A 24,615-nucleotide genomic window follows, 5' to 3' on the forward strand; every position below is an offset into this window, starting at 1 on the left:
TGATATCCATAAATAAAAAATTTAATTTTTTGTTTTAATTTCTGGCACCAAATTACTAAATAATCAAATGATGAATTGAACAATGTCTGAATTATTTAAGTTGCAATTTTTTATAGGTAATGGAATGCACTAGATAAACTAGTAGAACATATTTGCCATGAAATCATGTTTTATCGTGTCAGGGCAAATCTCCAAGAGCTCTTAGATGAAATATGTGCAACTGAAATTTTCTTCTCACAGCTAAAATGTAGAAGAAACTGTATGTTTATGAATAATGTAATTATTTTATTCTTTTTGGTATTTACCATGACATAGTTATATTTTAATCTATGTATATCTAATATAGCAATAAAAAAAACCCAATGGTATTGGAATTGATGGTATTTTAGAAAATAAAAATTGTTTTCACAATTAAAACACAAATTAATATTAGTATATAATTTGATTTTCACTACATAATTGCAATAAAATTGATTATAAATTAATTTTTTCGAGCATATGGTTTAAGTATGTTAACGGTTTTTTAAGTTGTACATAAATATTAAAAATTTATAACAAAATCGAGCTTAGAATAGTTTTATTCATACAAACTATAAAGTATAATCTAATTTTTAAAACCATTTTTTTAGAACTAAAAGAAATAATAAAAAAAGTGAGAATTCAATTTACAGACTTAGAAATCTGACAATACACTACTGAAGTGAATAATAATTTTAAATTAATTCTAGCTGTACTCAGATAGAAACCAATTTTAAATTTCCATAAAATAGGATACGATATATTATGTAAACATGAAGCTTCTTATAAAAAAAAAAACAAGGTATTGACTATTTACAAATATTTGTTCATGACCCAAATAAAACCACTAATATAAATCATATGTATATTTAATTATAAACCAAGATTTAATTTTTAAAAAGCTAATTCTAGATTTAAAGATTTTAGAAAAAAAATATATATACCTAAAATAATGTCATAAAATATTACTTAAATTTAGACACTAATGATGTTTAAAGATTCACACACTTAATCTTAATTAGAATTTTATGAATTAGAATCTTCATCATCTTCATCGTCACTTACATGCTTCTTTTTTTTTCGTCTGTTAGATGTCCGAACTTCAGACCCTTTACCACGAGGTTTCACTTTCAGTTTCAATTTAACAGAAGATGAAGTGGTATCAGCATCTGAAACCTCGTCTTCACCTAAAACATTAAGAAACAATTTTTAATACATAATTTTTTAATCTACATAGATTATTATTGTTAACCAGTTTTTGTAAAAAATATTATAGGTTAACATAGTAATTTATGATAGTTAAGGGGATGTTAACACACTTAATGTTATCTCTCACTGACCAACACGCTACGCTACAATGCTACATATCAAGTTTACATTCAGCCACGATTATAAAGAATAGGTTAAGCATCGCCCGCTGTATCAGCGGTCAGAACTAGTTACGTTCCGCGTAGTTTATAAAACCGCTGAGCGCTGCTAGTCAGACATGCTAGATTTTTATTATTCTGTGATAGTGATAATCCCAATGGCCAATGCCCAACAGAATAAAACGTTTTTAGATTTTACGCTTGCAATGTCTTGTAAAAATATAAAGTATGTATTCGAATAAATTTAATATATATTCAAATACTTTTTTTTTATTCGAATACCATTTTAATTACCTTATGAAAAATTTCTTCGAATAGGTATTCCAAATATAAAATAAAAGTATTCTTTTCTTTGTATGACTGGGTCTAGGTTGCAATCGTGCTCAGACACCCGAATATCTCAAATATTTACTTTTCTTAAGTTATACATATCATAGGTATACCATATACCTCTCTTTAAAATTTTAATGAATCAAAATAAACATAATATTATATTATAAATATTTATGTTGAAATTAAACAACTTAATATTCAGGGTATAATAAACCAGTCTTCAGAGGAGTGTCGATTTTTGGGATTTGTAAATTTGCAGCTATTACTAATGTTTATTAGTTATATATTTTATAAAATTGCATGGTATTTTACTTAATTCATCTTTTGCAGCACTTATTTCACTCTAAATTTGGCCCTTAATACATTTTTTTTTTAATTCTATGCTCATCTTTTCTAACAGTGTTAAGTTGCTCCTTTTTAGATAGTGACAAAAGCAAAATACTTTTTTTACCTTAACGTTTTCTTTTCATACACATTACACCACTTATATTAAAGCAATGCAAACAGCTTTGTGTTTGTAGTATCTTATAATTTAATGTTATATATGGACACTGTTTATGTCGTCAATGTCCAATCAGTCCTGCATGTGCCGTACTGTGATGAATATCGAGATATTGGTTTTCTAATAGGCCCACAATACACACATGAATATTATTAAGCTGTTGTAAAATACTAGTATATTTTGAACTAATGGTAAACAGGGAATTTCTATACCAATTTTTTCTATAACAAATATTATGTTATACATTTTCACATTACCGCCATATCTTTACCAAAGCTAATCTGTTTTTCAAGTAACAATTCAAATGTCCCATCAATATCAATGCATGATATTGCAAAATAAAAAGCTATAAATGAATTTTTTTCATTAATTATTTTATACTCCAACTACTTGGACATAAAACTACAGTTGGATTTTTAAATATTTGAGAAAATATTACACCTAGCTGATATTCTGGCTGTAGAGAGGAAATGGCCGTCTCAGTGGGAACCAAATGAAGAACTTTATAACCATGATACAGATAACTCTAAGCTTACAGACTTATGAAATAGCCTGTTTAACTAGCAGTACCAATCTAGTGGATATTATTACAACTATGTGAACTGTAACGCGTTGTGACCGAGCGGTTGTGTATAAATCATATTACCGATGTCTAACCTGTTCTTTATAATTGCCCATTCAGCAGAACAAACCCTATGTTGTCACATTTAGTATTAACATTGATTTTATAACATACAGATAAGCCATCGCATAGTGACTAAAATTATGTTGTCAGTTGCTAGGTTTGCTGCATCCATTTTCATTGAGTGCAATGTTTACTGATACAGCAAACCTAGCAACCTAGCAGCTGACAGAATAATTGTAGTATTGAAAACTCACATTGAATGGCTTATCTAGTGCATTAGAAAAGCAATGTTATTAGTGTGAACTAACCTATTATCAAACTCTAAGGTAAAAAAATTACCTGTGTAGCAACATTGACTATTTAATATTTTATAATATTTTAGTTTTTATCTAAGGTAGAGCAGGTAAGTTATTACAAATTAAATATGTTTATAAATTGTATAAAAACTAAAATATTGTAAAGTAATCAAAAAAGAAACATAAGTAAAGAAACTTGAAAGTTTGATAATAGGTAAATTTACTTTACTATTAAAAGTTACAATATGAGGTTGGTTTTGTTAAATGTAAATTTGCTGTTGAGCGCGAGTCAGAGGAAAAAAACAAATGGTAAAGTTACACTTACAAGTGGACATTTTAGTAACACATACACACAACAAAGCAAATATAAATCCTCTTTAACGTTAGTAAGAAAAAGGATTACTTCTGTTTGTTTATAGTCAATATAAGAGCAAATTTAAATATTATAAAATTTGTACATCAAATGTGCCTCAATAAAGTTTTTTTTCATAAACTTTTATAAAAACAAAAAATATTAATTTAAAAAAATGAAGTTTTTAGTACTTAAAATTAATTTTGAAATAAATATAAGAAAAAACTTCACTCGAGCCCATTTTATAATCTCCTATACAAATTTGAAAATCAATAAAGTTGTTCAAGCAATAATTATAAATAAACTGTAGTAAGACCTAGATACATATATTTACTATGTTATGACATAACCCATAATAATAAATAATGATACAATACAAAATACTAATGTTGCTCAATTTTATTATTAGGATTTGAAGTTGTAAGTACTAAGTAATATTACTTTTTGTTCCTTCTTCTGGTCCTGATTCTGGAATATCGGTTGATTCTAATCGTTGACGAGAATTTGTGAAAACCGATTGTAAAACTATGGAATCTTCATGAATAAGTGAAGCTTCTTCATTATATATCTGTGCGTTCTTACATAACTGTACAAAGTCAGCTTCAAGTTCATTTAAATCTGCATACTAAAATGTAATAAATAAAACAACATATAGTATATAGATGGTTTATGATTATTATACTCTTAACTACAATATTTTTTTAAAACTGTTTATTCAAATAAAAACACAATACCTTTCCATCATCAATTTTTGCCATTATTTTTTTAATATCCATCGGTTTTTTTATTACTTCATAATAGTCTGGTAATTTATGTCTAGATGGTAATTTCATAAATGGCTCACTAAGTATTCTGGAATCCGAATCTGTATATTTTACTACTATGTTCATGATAGTTTTCATTTTTTTTCGAAGTTTTAATTCTTCAGGTCCAATTGTTTTACGTCGTCTAATTGGTGGATCGTCATCGTCATCTGCATTTCTTTTACCCCTTTTCTTACCACGGTTTCCTTTACGGTTTGATTTAATTTCTTCTTCTTCGTCATCTTCAAAGTCATCAACATTTTCATCTATTGCCTTCAACCATTCTTTTTCAGTCAAACTATCAGTGTAATCTACTTCTTTACGAGCACGAGAACCACGTCCCATAATCTCTTCCGAATCTTCTTCATAAGTCCATCTTTCCACCTTAAAAATAAATTTTGTTTATAAATCATTATTTATATGATTTAAATAAAAATAAAAATAGTACCTCGTCTTCATCCTTAACAAGCCATTCTGGTAATTCTGATATTTCAATTAACCTTGACTTTCTATTTGGGCCAAATTTAGCTTCTTCTCTTCTACGCTCAAGATCCATTTTTTGGAATGCTTCAAATTCATCTACCGACCGAGCTATCATCTGGTTCACAACTTCATCATCAGGTACTTCATTTTCCTCCTAAAAATATAAAAGGTATAATATAAAAATCATCTGGGCATACTTGAGCTATTAATAAAAATTTACTTCATCATCTCCATCATCTTGATGTAGAATAGATTGTAAGAATTGTTGACGCTCTGATCCTGTTGATTTTTGATCGAACATACCAGCCTGGATTACTTTTTCATCCATGTTTAACTTGTATCTAGCAGCAGCTAATATACGCTCTTCAACAGAATTTACAGTCATTAAACGAAGAACCCGTACTTCATTTTGTTGACCAATACGATGAGCACGATCTTGAGCTTGCAAATCCTATGAATAGAAAATATTAAGTTAAAAAAATATAAAATAGTTAAAAGTTACAAAACATAGTTACGAGTGGTTTATTAAATAATTATTACTTGATGTGGGTTCCAATCCGAATCAAATATAATAACAGTATCGGCTGCTTGTAAATTTAATCCAAGACCACCTGCTCTTGTACTTAATAAAAATAGAAAATATTCACTGCCTGCACTATTAAACTTCTTCAAAAGATCTCCTCTATCCTCAGCTTTAGTAGTACCATCCAAGCGCAAGTATGCAAAACCTCGCCATCCTAAATAATCTTCCATAATGGTCATAAGTTGGGTCATTTGACAGAACAATAATACCCTATGATTAGTGGCTTTCAGTTTTGGTAAAATTCGATCCAGTAACTCAAATTTTCCTGACACTCTGTATAAATCTGGCCTATGAGTACATGAAAAAATAATGTTTTTAGCAAATTATTATTAACAATGTTCTGATTCATAATAAAAATTACCCTTGAACAACATTTCCAGCAGTACCAACATGTTCACAATATTTTTCTTCAATACTTTGAAACATAAATGGATGATTGCACAGCTTACGCAATTGAACAATGGTGTTCATGAGAGCTTTAGCACCACCTTTACCTTGTTTGCCTTTTTCAGCACCATCAGTTAGTAATACACCTTTACTTTGCATATGTTTGTATAAAACTCGTTGCAAGCCAGACATATCACATTTAACAATGTATTCTACTTTATCAGGTAATTGGGACTCAACTTCTTTTTTCAAACGCCTTAATAAGAATGGACGTAATACTTTATGAAGACGGCGAATAATCAAAATAGTTTCTTCCTCATTTAATTCAACCTATAAATATACAAAATAACAACAAAAAGTTATAACTTTTTTCTTTATATTCTTTAATTTATGGTAAATACCTTTTCTCCAGTAGTTGCAAATGGTGCATTAAACCATTGTTCAAATGTTGAACATGACTTAAATATTGATGGCAACAAAAAGTTAAGAAGAGCCCAAAGTTCAGGGAGTTTATTTTGCAGTGGTGTACCAGTCAACAGTAGTCGGTGTGGAGCATTATAATGAGTGTTTAAGACTTGTGTCAATTTACAGTGATGATTTTTCATACGATGACCTTCGTCTATAATCATGTATTTCCAATGAAGCTAAAAATATATATACCAATGACAAAATAGTATTTAAAATTTAAAATAAAATCACTGTGAAATAAATATTACATACTTTAGCAAGAACTGATTTATCTTTTATAACATATTCATATGTAGTTAATAAGACATTAAATTTATTAGATCGCATTTGTGTCTGTAAATTTCGACGCATTATTGGTGAGCCTTTATAAGCCACAACAAAAACTGATGGAGACCATTTTTCAAATTCCAACACCCAATTTGACATTGTACTAAAATTTAAAAAAAAATACATTATTTATATCTCAATTAATAAGGCACCTAAGAGTATGCTACTCATGCATTTGCAGTCACCAACTTACACACACATGACAGTAAATTTTTGTACACTGGTTTCAATAATGTGCTGTTAGTTTTGATATTGGAGTAGAATTGACCACTAGTTAAATTTTATTTGAAAAACATTATATGTTCTAAAGGGTTGGTGATTTTTTGATATTTGTAATTTTCAAGCAAGATATAGATATGTGAAATATCAAAAATTAAAAATGCTTATAACTCACTTGAAAATGAAAATTTTAAATAAAAATTAACGCTTAAGCACAGATAATGTTTTCAACTAAAAGTTTAATAATAGGTAAATTCACTCTGATATCAAAACTAACAAGCACAGTATTGGAACTAGTAAACAAAAATCTGCAAACTATTGCAGCATGAGTAAAATGGAGTTTAAGTTTGTAAGTAAATTCTTCAAATATTTCAATAAAATTATGATGATATTTTAATATACATTCTAATATTTTATTCAAGAATGATAAATAAGTATTAATGACACATTTTAATTTAAGTACTTTGTACATGGTTATTTGAAACAATTGGTCAGTACCCCATCCTATATATCAAATATTGAAAATATCTGCATATTCTATACACTATAATTTTAACGAAAAGTTTAAAAAATATGTCATTAAATAATATAGAAAAATATACAGTAAATATAATCTGAATCATCAAGAAAAATACTAATAATTAAATCAATTTTATTTTAACCATAAAAAGTATTTTAAATAAATAATCTGACCACAGAACATGTTAAACAACATACTGTGAAAATACTTAGAATAATACTATTACTTTATTAGCAATATTCATATTATACATAAATAGATAAATATATCAAAACTGATAGAAATATTTATTAAAATTAAAATTTAGTGAGTATTTAGAGTAGATTTTTTTTTTAAATAGAGCAAGCATGACAATAGTTACTACTTTAAATTGAAAATTATGTATATTTTAAGTTGGTTAAATATATCATATTATCACTGTCATATATACATTTAACGATAAATATTAAATTATATATTTATATATTTTAATTATTAACATTTTAAAATCTAACTAACTAAATATATTAATTAAATCATTAAGTATTTTTTTTTTTTTTTAATTCTGTTGTTCAAGACAATAGACTTGGATATTTTATCATGTGATTAACTCACAAATACTATTTGCATAATACAATTTATTTATTCATTTAATTTTAACTTATAGTTTATTAAATTTATAAATACTTACGACAGTGGCACAATAATCAAAAAAGGTCCATTTACTTTCTTTTTTTCCATAAGATGAGTAATAAGACCTATTGTTTGAATGGTTTTTCCTAAACCCATCTCATCAGCAAGTATTCCATTTAAATTATTGTTAAATAATGATACTAACCATTCAAGACCCTAAAAATAAACAAAGTTGAAGTTAACACAAAAATATTTATAAATTGATAACTAAAACCATTACCTTTATTTGATATTCTTTCAGGTTACCATTTACTAAAATGGAAGCTTGTTCAGTAACACTTTCATGAATAGTATGAGCAATACTGAAAAAATGATATGAATAACGTAATTAGTATACCTATTCATTAATTTTTTCTTTCATAAGTTCCAAACCTATAATAAGTATGTTCTTCTGAAGCATTTTTATATTCATCATCTTCCATTTTGGTTTTTTTCATTGGTTCTTTTTCTTCAACAGTTTCTTTTTCAAAGCTATTCTTTTTAATTTTTTGATTGCTTGATTCATCATCTTCTTGCTCATCATCATCATCATCTTCAGATTCTTCCATTACTTCCCAACCAGGATGAGCATCTAACCAATTGTTCAATTGTGATGCAAGTGGAGCTTCTTCCCCTTTAAACATTCTTCCTGTGATACAAATTCAAGTTTCAACATTAAGTAATGTAAAAAATACATAAAAAAATTATATACCATATATATATATATATTATAAAAAAAGACAATAATTTAAGGAATTAACATTAATGAGTAGTCAATAACGATATATCCTATCAAATAGGACAGTATACAATATTGACTAAGAAATAACATTAAGATTCACAACTTTCAGGCAATGGTGAATTTAGAAATATTTTCTAGGTAATGACAATAGTTATCACGTATTATTTAATTTCTAACTAATTTAAGTGTTTGGCTATACAAAACAATCAACATCTATCAATCTATCAATAGTAGACATTAAAGCAATTTCCTAAGCAAAGTAGTAAAGGTATTAGCAAAGTATATGATTTTTACAAAATCACCTATGTTGTCAGTTAATCCCTAGGCATTTATTTTATAATCTAATAAACATCATTGAAGGTAACATACATAAAATAATATATAAAGTGTCTCACGAGAATTTACCCATTGCGATATCTCACGAAATAATGGAGATATCAAAATTCTGGTTTTGTAATAAGACTCACCAGGATAAAATCTACAATTGTTTCATATTTTAATTTATTTTAATGTTTTGGTAAAAATATTAAAAATAAAATTTTTTTATTTAATTATTTCCAAAGAAATTATAGCCATTTTGTAGTTTAATTTTCTGAAAATATTGAAGTTTCAAAATTTTATTTTCATTAATTTCCCGATTTTTAATATTTTTTCTAGTTTTGAAGAAATAAAATATATGATTATAACTATGTAATATATTATATAATATAGGCACACTGAAAATGTTTGGATGGTGTGGCGTGCCATATCTTTGATAACACTACAATGTTAAATAATTTGAAAATTTTTTGAAACTAAAAAAAAACATTAAAAATCAGTAAATTAATGAAAATAAAATTTTGAAACTTCAGTATTTTCAAAAAATTAACTTTACAAAATAGCTAGTCAATTTTTTTGGAAATAATTAAATAAAAAAAATTTTTTTTTTAACTTTTAACAAAAACATTAAAATAAACTAAAATATGAAATAATTGTAGTTCTAATCCCTGCGAGTCGTATTACAAAACCTGAATAGCTCCATTATTTCAGGAGATATCGCAATCGGTAAATCCTCAAGGAACACACTCTATATATTATAATATATATATTTATGCTCCCACTCAAACCTATTCTTGAAGAAATAAACAATAATAATAATATAAATATGTTTTACCTGTAGTAGGTTCATAAACTGCAACGTGCATGTCTGATTGTTGAGAACTTTCATCATGATCTTCAGGCCCGTCACTCTATTAATAGTAAAATAAGAATTAGTTGACATGATTATTAGAGATTTATGAAGGTATCAATTAAAAACTCACCTTCTTCTTTTTTTTTTGTTCTTCTTGTTGCTTACGCTTCTGTTCTAATTTATGTTCTTTGACCATCTCAGTAAGATTTCCAATATACTCATCAGTTTGTGAGAGAAGGAAAGCCAAACGTTTATCTTTCTTTTGATCAATTAATTTTCTAAGAAAAAAAAAAGTTATAGTTCTAAAACTTTTTATGAAACAAAAATAAATGAAGTTTTACCTATAGCCTTCTTCATCTTCAGCCATCAATCTTCTCATACGCTCTTTCTCAATTCTTTCTTGTTCTTTCTTTTGTTCCCGCTCCGCATTGGCATGATAATTAAGAACAGCTTTATTGAGACGCCCAATTTTTGCAATATTATTTCTATGATACTCTTTAAGATCTTTGCAATGTTGCAATATAGTGCTTAGATATTCTTGATGTTTTTGACGTTTCTTTCTTTCAGCTTCCAATTTCTGTTGTTTTTCTAATTTCTCTGTTGCTCTAGCTTCTCTAAGACCTTGTCGTTTTGTTCTTTTATATGCTTTTACATTAACAGCAGTTTCTAAGGTTGTATCACGACGAGTACAAGCAACAACTTCAGCTCTTAATTGTCTTTGGAAATTTAATACTCTTAAAGCTCTAAGTTCAATTTCTACTTTGATTCGTAGATCATCACTCATTGTTGTTGGCAAATTACTCAACTGTTGTACACGATGAGCAATACGTGCAGCCAAACGGTTTTCACGTTCTTGTAATATTATTAAAGGATCCAAACCAACAGGTTTAGGGCACGATGTAGTTCTATTTTGTTTAACTGGAGGAGGAGGACCCTGTGCTTGTTGCTGTTGTTGAGAGGACTGTTGTTGTTGTTGTTGGTGGTGTTGTTGTTGTTGTTGTTGTTGTTGTTGTTGCTGCTGTTGTTGTTGTTGTTGTGATTGAGGTTGAGGTTGAGGTTGTGGTTGCTGCTGCTGTTGTTGTTGAGGTAGTGATTGTGGTGATGGTCCATTTGTTGTGGGCATATTGGGCATATGTGGTGGTATACTAGACATTTGTTGTGGACCACCCATCATAGACTGAGGGACTCCTCCTATAGGTGGTTGACCAACAGGTTGTGGGGTATTAATTTGCTGTGGAGTTTGAGGTATTCCTGGAGCCATACTAGGAGGTGGTTGAGGTCCATTCATTGAAACAGGCGGAGGTTGGTTTGGTGGTGGACCTTGCGGGTGTTGTTGGGCATTTGGGGGTGGTTGAATTTGTGTTTGTGGGGCTGAACCAGGCTGAGGCATGCGAACAGGAGATTGTGGAATAGGACCAGGAGGATTGGCTTGTCTGGGGGAATTTTGCATTGGCATTGGTAATCTCATAGAACCTCCTGATGGCATCGGCATACTGTTTTCTACAATTTCTCCAGGTTCTAGTTGCCGATGGTGTGCTGAAGGTACTGGTGGATATCCTTGAGGTGAATTTTTTCCTTGGACAGCCATAGCTAATTGTTGGGTTAAAGGTTGTTGTCGAGCCAATAATCTGTATGCCATTATCTGTACTCTTAGCTGTTGCATTTGGGCAGGAGTTAAATTATTTTGGGCTACCGGTCCATTTGGTCCATTAGGATTTGAGGAATTCTGTTGAGGCGAAGGTGGTTTATCTGGATGTTGAGGAGGATAATTTCCCTAAAGTAAATTATATTTTCAATTGAATTATTAATATACATTTTAAAATGGAAGTAATTAAAAAGTGGAAATTAATATTGATCAACTTACTTGTATTGAAGGAGGTCTTTGATTTGGGTCCATATTGCCTTGTCTCGCTCTTAGGGCCAATAATTGAGAGTACCTGGGATCTTCTTGCAATCCTTTTTCTTCCATTGAATCTATTGCCCTTTGCAATGCATTTAAATTTTCTTGAGGAGGTCCACTAGACTATAAACAAATTATTTAATACAAAATTATGAAATATTTACTGACTTGTTATACTCATTAAATACATAGATAAACCAAACATAAAAAAAAAACATGCAATTTATAAATAATGATGAATAGGTACCTAGTCACTTGTCTCATTTAAAAATGATTTGAGATTGAATCTCAGTAAACAAATTTTATATAGAAAGATGAAACCAGATTTTGTGTTAAAATGTAAAATTGAACGACCTGTTTACGATTACAATTCAAGTATATAAAAATGAATAGTGAATGCTGTAGTATGAACATTTTGCAGCCAACTTAAATTTGTTCATAAATATTTTACTAAGTAATACTTAGTAAAAAAATTATATTTAATTATAAAATTAAACTTTAGTATCTTTAATTAAATGTTTTTTCTAAAATTAAGAAAAACATATTTAACTATTTAGGTACCTATAAATAATGTACTTCTTTAAAAATAAACTATTGATTTCATTGGTGGTAATGAGAACAAAAACATATAAATTCTAATGTAAACTATATTGTGTATATGTAATTTAAATAATGCATATGAGTTGTCACTCACATTGTTGAATTTAAAGATTAAATATAAAAATAATAATAAAATACTAACAGCATAGTACAGACCTACTATCGATATTTTATTTACTAATATTTTCAATTTATTATTTTGGTCACACTACATAAATCTTAGAATGTGTTACATCATACATCATTTTTAAAGATAAGAAATGATTATTTATTACACTTACTAAGTGAAAGTTTAAATACTTTTCTTTTTTTTGATTTTCAAATCATTTATGTGACACATAAAATAAATTATTAAATTTCAACGAACAATTTAAAACTATGGCTGATATGCATCAATATTATAGTCATGCACTTAAAATTGTTTTGGAGGCTGGTGAAGTATGTTTCAGATTTATTTTTTAATGTTTCAAAAAGTAAGTATATTTTATCACTTAACATATTTTTTTAGTTGTTGTTAAAAGGTTATAGAAGCTCAAAAGAAATATCAACTAAAAAACATGATAAGGACTTTGTAACGCAATACGACAAACTTATTGAAAAGACAATAATTGACAACATATTACAACTATACCCAAATCATAAGTATTAAACATTTATTCATTATGAATATTATTTATAATCATTCATTATAAAAAAAATGTTGTATAGATTTATCGCGGAAGAAACTGCAGCAAATAATATTTTAACAGAAGAGCCTACATGGATACTTGATCCAATTGATGGAACAACTAATTTTATACAAGGTTTTCCATTTTGTTGTATTTCATTAGCATTGGTAGTAGAAAATGATATAATAATCGGAATAGTCTATAATCCGATAATAAATCAATTATTTACTGCTCAAAAAGGAAAAGGTGCATATTTGAATAATGAAAAAATACAAGTATCAAGTACTGAAGGTAATTAAAATAGAACAGACATTTTTTTAATTTAAATCTTAAGCATAAATTCACCTACCAAAAGCTTGTTTTTAAAGATGGAGTAAAAGAAACAAATATTTTTTTAAATACTTTTTGTTGCATTTGAAATATTGAATTGCATAACATTGACATTCAAATGATGAAATGATTAATAGATAGATGATGCACATACATAGTTATCTCTATCTTACAAGTGGCAATGTACAGTCAATATTTTACATTTAACATTGTTAGTTGAAATATTTATCTGAATTGACCTACTATAAATTTTAGAGGTTATATGAAAGTTTTTTTTTTATATTACAATTAAAAATTAATAACATTTTTGAAATGTAATATTTCACATAGACATAACTTGCTTTAAAATCATAATTTATAAACCTCAAAGAGAAACAGATCATGTAATTACCTTTAAAGGTAACACTATGTCAATTCTAATATTTAAAAAAACAAAACCAATTAAAAACTGCTGAGTATGAATTTGCAAAATATGTTGTTTTCTAAAATCAAACAATGCGCTACATGAAAATTGTTAGTTAAATTTATACTTTTTTATTCACCAACATATATTTTTATAATATTAGTTAATTTCAAAAACATCTGGAGATTTGTGAATTAAAAACATTGATATTATACAATTTATTGGCTTACGCTTATCCAGAGTCTAAAAGAGTTTATCTATTTTGTTTACAGATCTTCAAAATGCCATGTTTGGGCATGATATAAATTATAAAATTAGTGTGAGGAATTTTCGTGGGTAAATATACATTTTAAATTATAGATTAATATTTTATAGTAAGCTTATTGGCAAAGCACGAGGTGTATTAAATATTTCTATGGTTGGTAAGTTACTGTAAATACAAATTTAAACATTCGTACGGGAATCAAAACCTCAACAATAGTATGCTTAAGAGGACGTGATACCCGCATGTGTTGTCTCCGTCTTACAAATGCGTAACATGGTACATTTTTCGCTCAGCAGAACACGTGTAGCACCGTTAACTTAAAAATTAGAGTGAACTGACCTCTCATAAAATTTAAAGGTAAGATTATTATCTAGACAACCTCATATGCTTTTTATTTTATATCAAATTTAAAACGAGTTATGAGTATTTTAAAATTGTACATTTTTTGTGCATCTTAAAATACTCATAACTTCCTTTAAAATTTAAATATAATAAAAAGCATACGAGGTTGACTAGATAACAATCATTCCTTTAAATTTTATGAGAGGTCAATTCACTCTAATTTTTAAGCAAACGGAGCTACATGTGTTCTGCTGAACGTAAAATTTACTATATAATGCACTTGTAAGACAGAGACAACACATGCAGGTATCACGTCCTCTTAACTTATGGAAAATCCTAGTTAAACCTGCTATGTGTTAAAACATTATCGGCTTCCGCACAAAAAAAAAAAATAATCCTGGCTATGCCAATTAACTGAACTTATTTAGTAACTAATCTATTTAAATTAACAAAATTTTGTTTTATTTCTACAGTTTTTAATATCATTATTTAAAATTTTTCATTGAAAAATATTGTTTAAATTATATTCAATTGTTTTACTAGTACTCAAATAATTCAAATTTCTTTTTAAATTTGAAATATTAAGATTTTGCAATATTGTATTAACATTAAACACATTACACTTTATAGACTGAGATCTTTAGGATCAGCAGCAATGAGTTTATGCTATTTGGCAATGGGAGCAGTAGATATATGTAGTATGAAAGGATTGAAATGTTGGGATGTAGCAGCAGGAATTCTAATTATCAGAGAAGCTGGAGGCATTGTACTTAATTTAGAAGGTAAAAACTCTAGTAAAAATACAATTGTTTAGTTTATAATAATATACATCTAAAATATTTTTCTTAGGAGGTCAATACAAAGACATTATGAATGCCAATATTACAGCTACATGTACAGAAAAGCTAGCTGAAAATTTTTTCAAATTAATAAATGAAAAATTTTAATGATTTGTGGTGATAAAATATATATTATTTGTAATTATTTGATTTGTTACATCAAACTTGTCATTTTAAAGGTAATCTTAAGAGCTATAGCTAACTATATGAGTTAGGATTAAAATTTTAGTCATATTTCAAAATATAGTGTAAAGATTAAGGTATATTGTCAAATGTAAAGAAAATATTTATAGGAATCACTATAAATTACTTGCTGTACATAATTAAGGGATGTTGTAATCGCCATTACATCTATAATATTGATAGAAATATCATATTACTATCTGCTAAAGGCATTAACTAAATATGTAATTTATCTATTAGTATAATTAACCAATACTAAAAGCTATCCAAGTTTTAAAGGATTTTTAAAGATTTGTATATTGATTATCATTTGTTAACTCCTAAACTCTGTCCCACGAGAGAATATACTGTGCCCCGTGCGAAGATTAGTTGATTCTGTCCTTCACCAAAATCTTTACTAATTGACTGGTCATAACGGTGTAGGTAGATTTTACCAGTAGCCTATATAAACATGCATGGAGATTTGACAGCCTAGTCGGCCAGCATAGTTTATTCTACATTGTGCAAACCTGGCCTGTTTTCTCGTGGGACAGAGCAAATCATTTTAGATAAAATGCTTTTAAGTTAACTGTAAGTATACAGCATTAAAATATATCACACATAATTAAATGTATTTTAAATATTGTATTAGGTACCTTACAGTTGGGATAACCCGGGTTAAATTGTCTCACTTACAATCTATAGAATGAAATATTTTGAATTTTTAGTATTATAATTTGTAATGCAAGTAGAAAGATTGAGAAGTATCACTACATGTCTACATACAAACATTTTTAACATTGGGTACAATTTAAAGTTCATTATCTGGTTCTTAACAGTGTTGTCTGTTGCTTGACTGTATAAGAACATATTTCACTAGCATATTTTGTTATCAATGTAAATTTTGATTCATGTTTTATTTACTCTTTTACTTTGATCCCTATGTGTTATTATGGAGTTAAATAAAAATATATTTTTTTTATTTCTTTCGTGTTGTTATAATACCTAATATATTGAATTAATCAGGTACAAAAAAAATTAAATTTGATCTAAAACCTAAATGGTATGACTTAAATAAGACTGACTATCTACCTACTGAATTTGTATTCAACAATTTTGAGAAAAAAAACAGAGATAATTTAAATGCCTTTGAAATATTTCTCAAATACTTTTAGGCAATTGGTTTTAACGGAAACGTTTTAGGTAAAACAAATTATTTATTATTTTCAATGAGGTCATGTACTGAGTAATTGAAATTTGTATCTACTTGAATGCCTGGAGGTGGAAATGTTTGTGTGCCTTGCTGCATGTTAGGAGATGCCGGCGCACCCGACTGGCCTGGAGAATAATTTTGTGGAGGCAGTGGCTGAGGAACGGTAGGTGGCTGTTGCTGTTGAACTTGAGGCGGCTGTTGTTGTTGGTGTTGTTGTTGTTGTTGCTGCTGCTGTTGGTGCTGTTGTTGTTGATGTTGTTGTTGTTGCTGCTGTTGTTGTTGTTGTGGTTGTTGTGGTTGTGTCGGAGGCGGCGGTTGATGGTTAGGCCCCGGAGGTCCCATCGAACTTGGCGAGGGGCTGGCCATTTCCGAAAGCACCTGAAAACACTGAATATTTAAGTACTTGATCGGACACGCAACCAACTGCAGCGTGAAAATATAATTAACAGTAATGAATTTACCCTAAGCCTCTAAAGAACGCAGATGGAAATAATAGAATTGACCGTCGAAACCTAACAATTAATAAAATCAATCGAAAACAAAAATTGTTTGAAGATAAAAAAAAAGTCAATCGTGAAAACCACTGTACCTATAATGTATACCGCAAACGAACCGAGTGACACGATAAACAAAACACAAGTTCAGTGTTTTTTGTTCAGCTACTTAAAACTACTTTTATTGTCGGCACACCGACAACACTGGTATACAACTATCGATTTAATGTTTTTAAGCTAATCTTTCCAAGACGCAATGGAAAATAGCTAGGCGACTGTAAATTTGCCTATCTAACATTTGAATAGGCGCTACAAATTTAAAAGTACCTATCCTATTAAAATAATATACTATTATTGTTGTTATTTTTAGCAGCTGAGGTCTTAAAAATAATAACGTTTTTAGTAAATAAGTGAGTGAGTTATTATAATTTTAATACAATTGGGTAATTGAGCCTGCTATCGAGTGTACAGTAACGGTGCCAGAGATGGTCCTGGTCAAAAGTATCGGCCCCTTCAACTATGGACCCCTAACATTTAAATTTAAATATATTTATTAGATATTTACTTAAGATTTATGACCATACATTTAGTACATATCATTAAAAATTATCTTATGACAAAAATGACAAAATTGTTATGCATGTTAAGATAGGTTTGAACAGGTTAATCTTATTACTTACTAATAAATAGGCGTAGTTTACCTTATTTATTATAAATGTGAGAAGGAAAATAACAATGAACCAATATCAATGTTATTTCTTATTCTGTTGAAAATTCTATGACGCCATGACAGTTTTAGATTTTATGACGACTAAAAATAATAATAATATAATATTGTCGACGTATGCAGATTGCGGAGAGCTAGAGGTGAATCATAATATTTTTACATACTTTTTGAGTTTGGAAATATTATATTTGTATTATTAAAAACAAAAACAAAATTGAAAATTGAAAATATTTATAAATAGTTCAAAAAGACAAAATATTTTGAACATTTATTATATATATATATAGATTATGTCTACGGCTTTGATTACAATTAAATAAGAAAATTTTTCGATGAGAACTTTTTTAATAATTTTATCCAAGCAAATAATTTGAACTTTAAGCCCTCTAAAAAAATTACATAAATTTCCAATGAACTAAATTTTTTTTTTTTGAATAAAATTAAATCTTAAAACTTATAAGTTGCAAAGATTCTTGTCTTAAATTTTAAAATCTTAGATACTAAAAAAACATTGTGTATACATTTTTCATTACACAATAATTTGCAAATTGTCAAGATTTTGACAAAAATCAAAGAAAATAAATGCAAACATCAACATAAAATTTATCCATTCATTGCTTTGCTCAAAATCTAAAAAAATTACATTTAGTTTTTCAGAATTGTTATGTAAAGAAGATAAAATAGTAACTATATCAGTGGCGTACCCAGGGGGGGGCTTAGGGGGCTTCAGCCCCTCCCATTGGCCATGTTTTGGAATACATTTTATATTAAAAAAGACAAAGTACAAACCATGATATTTCTAAAAAACGGTATTGAATACAACGTATTATCTTTAGTAACAATGACCTAGTATAAGCAAAGCATAAACGTTGTGTTTATTATGGTACCGAATACCGATATAGATTTAGCCCCCCCCATTCGAAAATCCTGGGTACGCCACTGAACTATATGATAGGTAATCAATTTAAATGAAAAATCTGAGGTATTGAAGGTTGAAGCTCTATATTTTTACTGTTAGTTTTATGATCATAGATCGTTACTCTTCACATCCCCGATACATTACCTAATTAGGTATATATAAACATATATAATATAGCTTTGTACTGTACAGTGTACCTTATAATAATTAATTTATTACAAATTAAAAGTTAAAATTTCTTTAAATGGCATAGAGAACCTTTTTATGTACCTCATGACTTTTTAGTTATTAGACTATACTATATTATAACGGAATAATTTGAAACAAAAAATGTGCAGTGCCGCAACTTGGTGCATATTGCGTGACGCAACAATGTGGGATGGTGGAGGTGGGGGCAAAGCTCACACGAATACGATTCAAATAATAAAATGTTTTTAGTATCAAGTATCGCAAATGACAAATATAATGTAATAAAAATATTTAATATTTTAATAAGTAACGTATTTTATTGCTTTTCAAAAGTAATATGCCCAACACTGCATGCATATTGGCTGTAAACACGGTAAAATCATTTGAATTAGATCTAAAAAAATTCTGATATAACAATCTAACTCACTCACCTCGGACAGCATTAAATAAATATTTATTGTTTTATACAGAAATACCCAACATACTACTAATGGTTATATTCTAGCAGAATTAATGTTGAGAGAATGATAGAGTGAATTTAAGGTTTGATGAATCCTTAGTTAGGTATACAGGCAGACATTCTTACGAAATATTCAAAGCAGGAGATGTGGCCTGCTTTAAGGATTCTATACAAAGCTTAGTAGGAAAGTGTGGAAGGAATGTGTAATTTACCAATCGATTAGTAATTCAGTATACAACTATGTAATATAAACGTCATATTTGTGTTCATTAATGTTTTTCTTATATTAAATATTGATTAAATTTTTCTTTTTAATATGTTACAAATTACTAATTACTATACATAAATTTTATATTATGCTTTTAGATGTAAATATTATCAAATGTCTAACATAAAAAAAATGAATGGTATTTTTGATCAGCTGATTAAACACTTATGAACATTTAAATTACACTAAGACATTGTCACATACTCACATTAATACATCAACAAATTCAATAAATCATAAAATTATAAGATGCTTCACAAAATTAATACTTTTTAATTGATCACGAGTGACATTAAAATAATATATTGTTTTACCTTTTTTTGTATTATACCATTTGTACCATAAATATAATATAATACATAAAACATATTATTATGTTATACGAGTATGTCCGTTATTGGCATTATTATTGTATCTATTTATTAAATACACAAAACGTCGAATGATAAATATAAAACAGTTGTGAGTATATTAAAAAATAAATCTCTGTTTTTCAATTGTTTAATCAATAAAATAATAAAATTAAAATTACCAATAAATATTTGCAATTCTACAGGCTCCTACTACGAATAAGTTATATTATAATGTTTCATTTTAATTTGTTATATATTGTATGAGAAGATATTATGTTTATCAAAATTATGGTTCATGGAGTATATTTTACATATGCCTTTAATATTTAATATTAGATATATTTAATGTTTCAAATATTTTATATTAGATATATTTAATGTTTCAAATATTTTATATTAGATATATATTTTAAACTTATAAGCTTTAAGTATTTTTTAAATAAGAAGATTTTTGAAAGAGTTTTTAATGACAAGTAAATCTCTAAAAATGTTAGACAAAAATATAGAATGAATTTCTTCTAAAATACTAGAAGTAGTTGTAAACTAATTGCAAAATATAATTCTAAAAACAATATTCCACGCATAATATAATCCAACTGATAAAAATAACAGTTATATTAACTCGTCCACGAGAAAACCTAAGAGGTTCTCTCTCTCTCTAACGCATATCATGTATTTATAGCTCTATTCGCGGTCTATTATAATTATATATGTTTATGTAATTATTATTTGTCTTTTATCTTCGTTTGGATAATTATTCAACCAAATATCTCTTATAATTATCTAGATATTTAAAAATTATCTTTATACAACACTGCATATGATTACAAAAATAGAAAATTATACACTGTACGCCTATATATTAGGTATAATATGTGTATACTTTACAACCATATTCAATAAACCAATGCTTATTATTATCTAAATAAATATATAGCTGAATAATTTTAGAAGCAAATAAAACAGACGATTTCTCCTACAACCAATATCGGCAAGGTTCTGGTTTCTAAAAAAAAATTAAAAAGGGTTTCAATAGGTATGGTTCCGGATCCAATATTATCAAAAGTTCCGGTTCCAGTTTTTTTTAAATTTCGATTACAAGCTCTGTCAAAATATATACAACGATATGAAAAGGGTGGAATAAGTCCTAACCATCACTAGTCTATTTTTGTTACATAAATAATTTAACACACATTCACACATTAGTTTAAATAATTAAAAAAAAAAAAAAAATGCCGGTAAGTCGTAGATGTCGCTCTGCTGTACAGTAGGTTACAAGTGAGTTACTGTAATGGATGGAATTCAATTTGAATCCAATGATATCATATCATTGTATACGAAAAACAATTCTGAGCGGAGACGGTTTATTTGTCCAGGATATATTATAGATAAAAATTTTCAAATCTTAGATTTAAAATGTCGCTCAAATGTTTTGAAAATTGTATCGTGTCTAGGTAAGGTTAATATAAGTAAACAACCCAAATTTCAAGTTTTTACGAATGTTTTTAACCGAATTACAATAAAAAAATCCCAAAATTAAAATGTCTATAAATAGCTCAAAAATGGCTAAAATTTTCCGAACTTTAAACCATAAGAAACAAAATTCAAAATACAACAAAAAAGATCTCTTTTCATTTTTCATTTGAAGCAATATTTCTGGTAGAAGACGTCGTCCGTAATTATTTTATATTATAAAATCGTGAAATCGTGAAATCGTACGTTTTTTCTCCTTTAATCGCTTATATTTGAGTACCGTTTCGAAAATCGAAAAATGACCTCTTTAAAGTACAAGCTCAAGAATATTACCTTTTAGAAAAAATTCTACACTTGATACTTTTGAGCAAGTTTAGAGGGAGAAAAAGTGTTTCCAGATAAAAAATTAAAATAAATAGAAATAAACATCATTGTAAAACCAATACATTCCTCGCTCCGCTCAGAATCCATAATAATCATTAGATTATTTGAAAGGAAATTAAAAATTAAATGTTATTTCTAACCAAATATCGATTGAATTTTTATATAATTATAAACTAACAGCAAATATAACTAGGTATTTATCATCCGTTCTTGGGGTATTCATTATGATGTTTCAATGTTTGTAAAATATTATCATATTATTAATAATCATTGAATCTAATTATTCTATAGATTTGTTGATGATTGATATTTTGTTTTAAAAGATATACAACTATACTGGGTGGACGATATAAAGAGATGAACGATCTGTTTTCGCAGTTTCAGAGGAAATTATTGTATTATTTTTGTTGATGTTGTGGTACAAAATACACACATATATCAGGTACAAATCGGCTATAGGCATTCCCCACCTGAATTTTCAAGAAAGATTGAAGTCTCCATAAATAGAATGCGCATAGGACACACGCAGCTAACTCACCAGTACTTGATGAAGAAAGAAGACCCACCCATTTGCGCCAGTTGTGGTACACTTCTATCTATCAAACACATCGTATCTGAATGCCGTTCCTTCGAATCGGACAAACGAGAAGCTGGAGTATCAAATATTATATCGGAAGCCCTCCACCCAGACAACATTAGCCGCATGATGTCCTTTTTAATCAAGACCAACCTAATTAATAATCTATAATCTATTATGTTGTAAAATGTGTAATATGTGTAATGTTTTTGTAAATAATGTAAATAGTGTATACAACAATTATCATTAACAATGTAAACTATGTCAGCCAATGGCCTCCGCAGCCGAGGCTTATTTCTAATAAAAAAAAAAAAAAAAAATCGGCTATAAAATATTTGATTGCTTAAGATACTTTTCACTCATTAATTAAATATTATTACTTAATGCGGTATTTTATGAAGAGGATGAGTACCTATTATTTATTTTCTAATACAACAATATTGGTGTATTGGATATTCGATAATTTTGTCTATAAACCAGATGATTATATACTATTTAAATTATTTTCTTAACTAAATGTAAATTAATATAAATAATATAAATATATTGTGTATATTATTACATCTACCCCAGGTTTTTTTTGTGTGTGCCCTCTCACTTAAGCTTTTCATATAATATCGAGACCAAAAAAAAAAAAAAAAGAATACATTTTTACAAGATCATTGTATACAGGGTGATTCTTTTAAGTGGGTACACTAATTATCTCGAAAAGTATTTACTTTTTTCAAAATATTTTTTTACATGGTTTCAAGTTGTTAAAAACTAACATTTTTATTAAAAATTATATTATTATCCTTATAATTTTTTAAGTTTTTTACTTTTTTGAATGACAATATTTTTTTTTTATTTAAATTAATATCGAAAGATTACTGGGCCTCACTGAGAAAAATTCGTGTGGAGGCCCATGGGTTATCTTAGATTACAAATAATTCTTATTGTTTTAGGTACATATTACATTTTTAAAAACAAATAAGGAGTTTTTCATAAATAAATCACATAAATAATTCCAGTAACTATTACAAGCGTTAAATTAGTATGTTACATACAATTTTAAGTCTTACACACATATTTATATTGTAGCCAGTGGTAAATTTTTTTTTTGAATATGGGTAAATTAACCATATCATTGGGCATCAAGTTGAGTATTTTTGTTCCCAAAAAATATTTAACTTTTCGGCAACTAGTTTTTGAGGGCCACATCACGCGTAAACATACGAGTAGAGTTTTTTTTTTAGGGTTAGGGCTTCGACAACTGAGGTCATTAGCCTGGGGAACTGTAGGGGAAGGTACTGTAGGTTTTGGTTCATACCCACTTTGCCGAATCCCAATTTGCCGACAACTCAGTTCGCCGACAAATATACCAGTTTTAAAATATTTTAGAAACATTCCCATTTCGCCGACAGTCTATTTTGCCGACATCTTGGTTTGCCGACAAATATTATAAATATTGTTTCAATTTTCCCGATTCGCCGACAGGTGACAATAATTTTTATCAAAAACGGATTTTATAACAGCGATAACACAGTATGTTGTCGATAAGTTCAATGATTAAATGATTTCCCACATATAAAATTCAGAGGGAGTACAGATTATAATAATATAAAATGGTTAATTTTTACACGAAGGATTGTTAATAAGTAAGTTATTTTGTACTTTATTTTAGATTGGAATCAAAAGAAATTTCATTATTAGACTACATAAATATAATAAAATATCATATATACATACAATCATTTTTGTTTATAATTTTTTATTTTAATTTATATTGACTTTTATTATAATGTTTATTTTTTTTATATAATATTTCATTATTAGACTACATAGATATAATAAAATATCATATACCTACAATATACCTACAAATACCATATACATATAATAATTTTTGTTTATAATTTTTTATTTTAATTTATTTTGACTTTTTTTATATAATATTTATATTCGAACTGGGGTGACGGTAAATTGGGTGTCGGCAAGTTGGGTTTCGGCGACATGGGAAGACACGGTAGGTTTTAACACATGGGTTTTTGGCAGAATTTTGAATGGGCACCCGTGGGTTTCTGCTATGCCCGGTTGGGGGCCAGCGGCCTCACTCTCCAGACCCCGCGAAATGCCCAAAAAGAACGATGCCGCCCGTGACCGAGATTCGAACCGGCGATGGCGTGCGTCGCAACCGACGCCTTAGTCCGCTCGGCCACTCAC

The 24,615-nt window shown here is 28.1% G+C and overlaps 2 protein-coding genes across 2 annotated transcripts; one reads left to right on the plus strand and one right to left on the minus strand.

Annotated features, from left to right (window-relative positions):
- Positions 1 to 871: 871 nt before the first annotated feature.
- On the minus strand, positions 872 to 17,172 carry brm (ATP-dependent helicase brm). Its single transcript, XM_089221228.1, has 18 exons — positions 17,031 to 17,172; positions 16,624 to 16,947; positions 11,712 to 11,870; positions 10,189 to 11,621; positions 9,978 to 10,125; positions 9,830 to 9,905; positions 8,328 to 8,583; positions 8,176 to 8,257; positions 7,954 to 8,111; positions 6,470 to 6,647; positions 6,151 to 6,393; positions 5,724 to 6,079; positions 5,320 to 5,650; positions 5,000 to 5,230; positions 4,745 to 4,933; positions 4,228 to 4,680; positions 3,935 to 4,118; positions 872 to 1,205 (listed from the first exon to the last, which is right to left on the minus strand). The coding sequence occupies exons 2-18, from the start codon at positions 16,933 to 16,935 to the stop codon at positions 1,045 to 1,047; spliced, it is 4,950 nt and encodes a 1,649-aa protein (XP_089077354.1). The 5' UTR covers positions 16,936 to 16,947; positions 17,031 to 17,172; the 3' UTR covers positions 872 to 1,044.
- Positions 12,618 to 15,339, plus strand: LOC107163215 (inositol monophosphatase 1-like). Its single transcript, XM_089221229.1, has 6 exons — positions 12,618 to 12,785; positions 12,856 to 12,989; positions 13,056 to 13,306; positions 14,021 to 14,084; positions 14,986 to 15,137; positions 15,205 to 15,339. The coding sequence occupies exons 1-6, from the start codon at positions 12,726 to 12,728 to the stop codon at positions 15,300 to 15,302; spliced, it is 759 nt and encodes a 252-aa protein (XP_089077355.1). The 5' UTR covers positions 12,618 to 12,725; the 3' UTR covers positions 15,303 to 15,339.
- Positions 17,173 to 24,615: the final 7,443 nt, after the last annotated feature.

Source organism: Diuraphis noxia, unplaced genomic scaffold, assembly GCF_037042655.1.
Source record: "Diuraphis noxia isolate RWA-SAM2 unplaced genomic scaffold, SU_Dnox_SAM2 contig0002, whole genome shotgun sequence".
Lineage (NCBI taxonomy): Eukaryota > Metazoa > Arthropoda > Insecta > Hemiptera > Aphididae > Diuraphis > Diuraphis noxia.

What these genes read in the sequence shown, in the direction of transcription:
- LOC107163215 (XM_089221229.1), top strand. Translation starts at nt 12,726, where the DNA reads ATGGCTGATATGCATCAATATTATAGTCATGCACTTAAAATTGTTTTG. An exon ending in CAACTATACCCAAATCATAA is followed by an intron (nt 12,990 to 13,055) that starts GTATTAAACATT and finishes AATGTTGTATAG; the next exon opens with ATTTATCGCGGAAGAAACTG. An exon ending in CATTGTACTTAATTTAGAAG is followed by an intron (nt 15,138 to 15,204) that starts GTAAAAACTCTA and finishes TATTTTTCTTAG; the next exon opens with GAGGTCAATACAAAGACATT.
- brm (XM_089221228.1), bottom strand. Translation starts at nt 16,935, where the DNA reads ATGGCCAGCCCCTCGCCAAGTTCGATGGGACCTCCGGGGCCTAACCAT. An exon ending in GAAGAACATACTTATTATAG is followed by an intron (nt 8,258 to 8,327) that starts GTTTGGAACTTA and finishes TCATTTTTTCAG; the next exon opens with TATTGCTCATACTATTCATG. An exon ending in TTGCAACTACTGGAGAAAAG is followed by an intron (nt 6,080 to 6,150) that starts GTATTTACCATA and finishes GTATATTTATAG; the next exon opens with GTTGAATTAAATGAGGAAGA.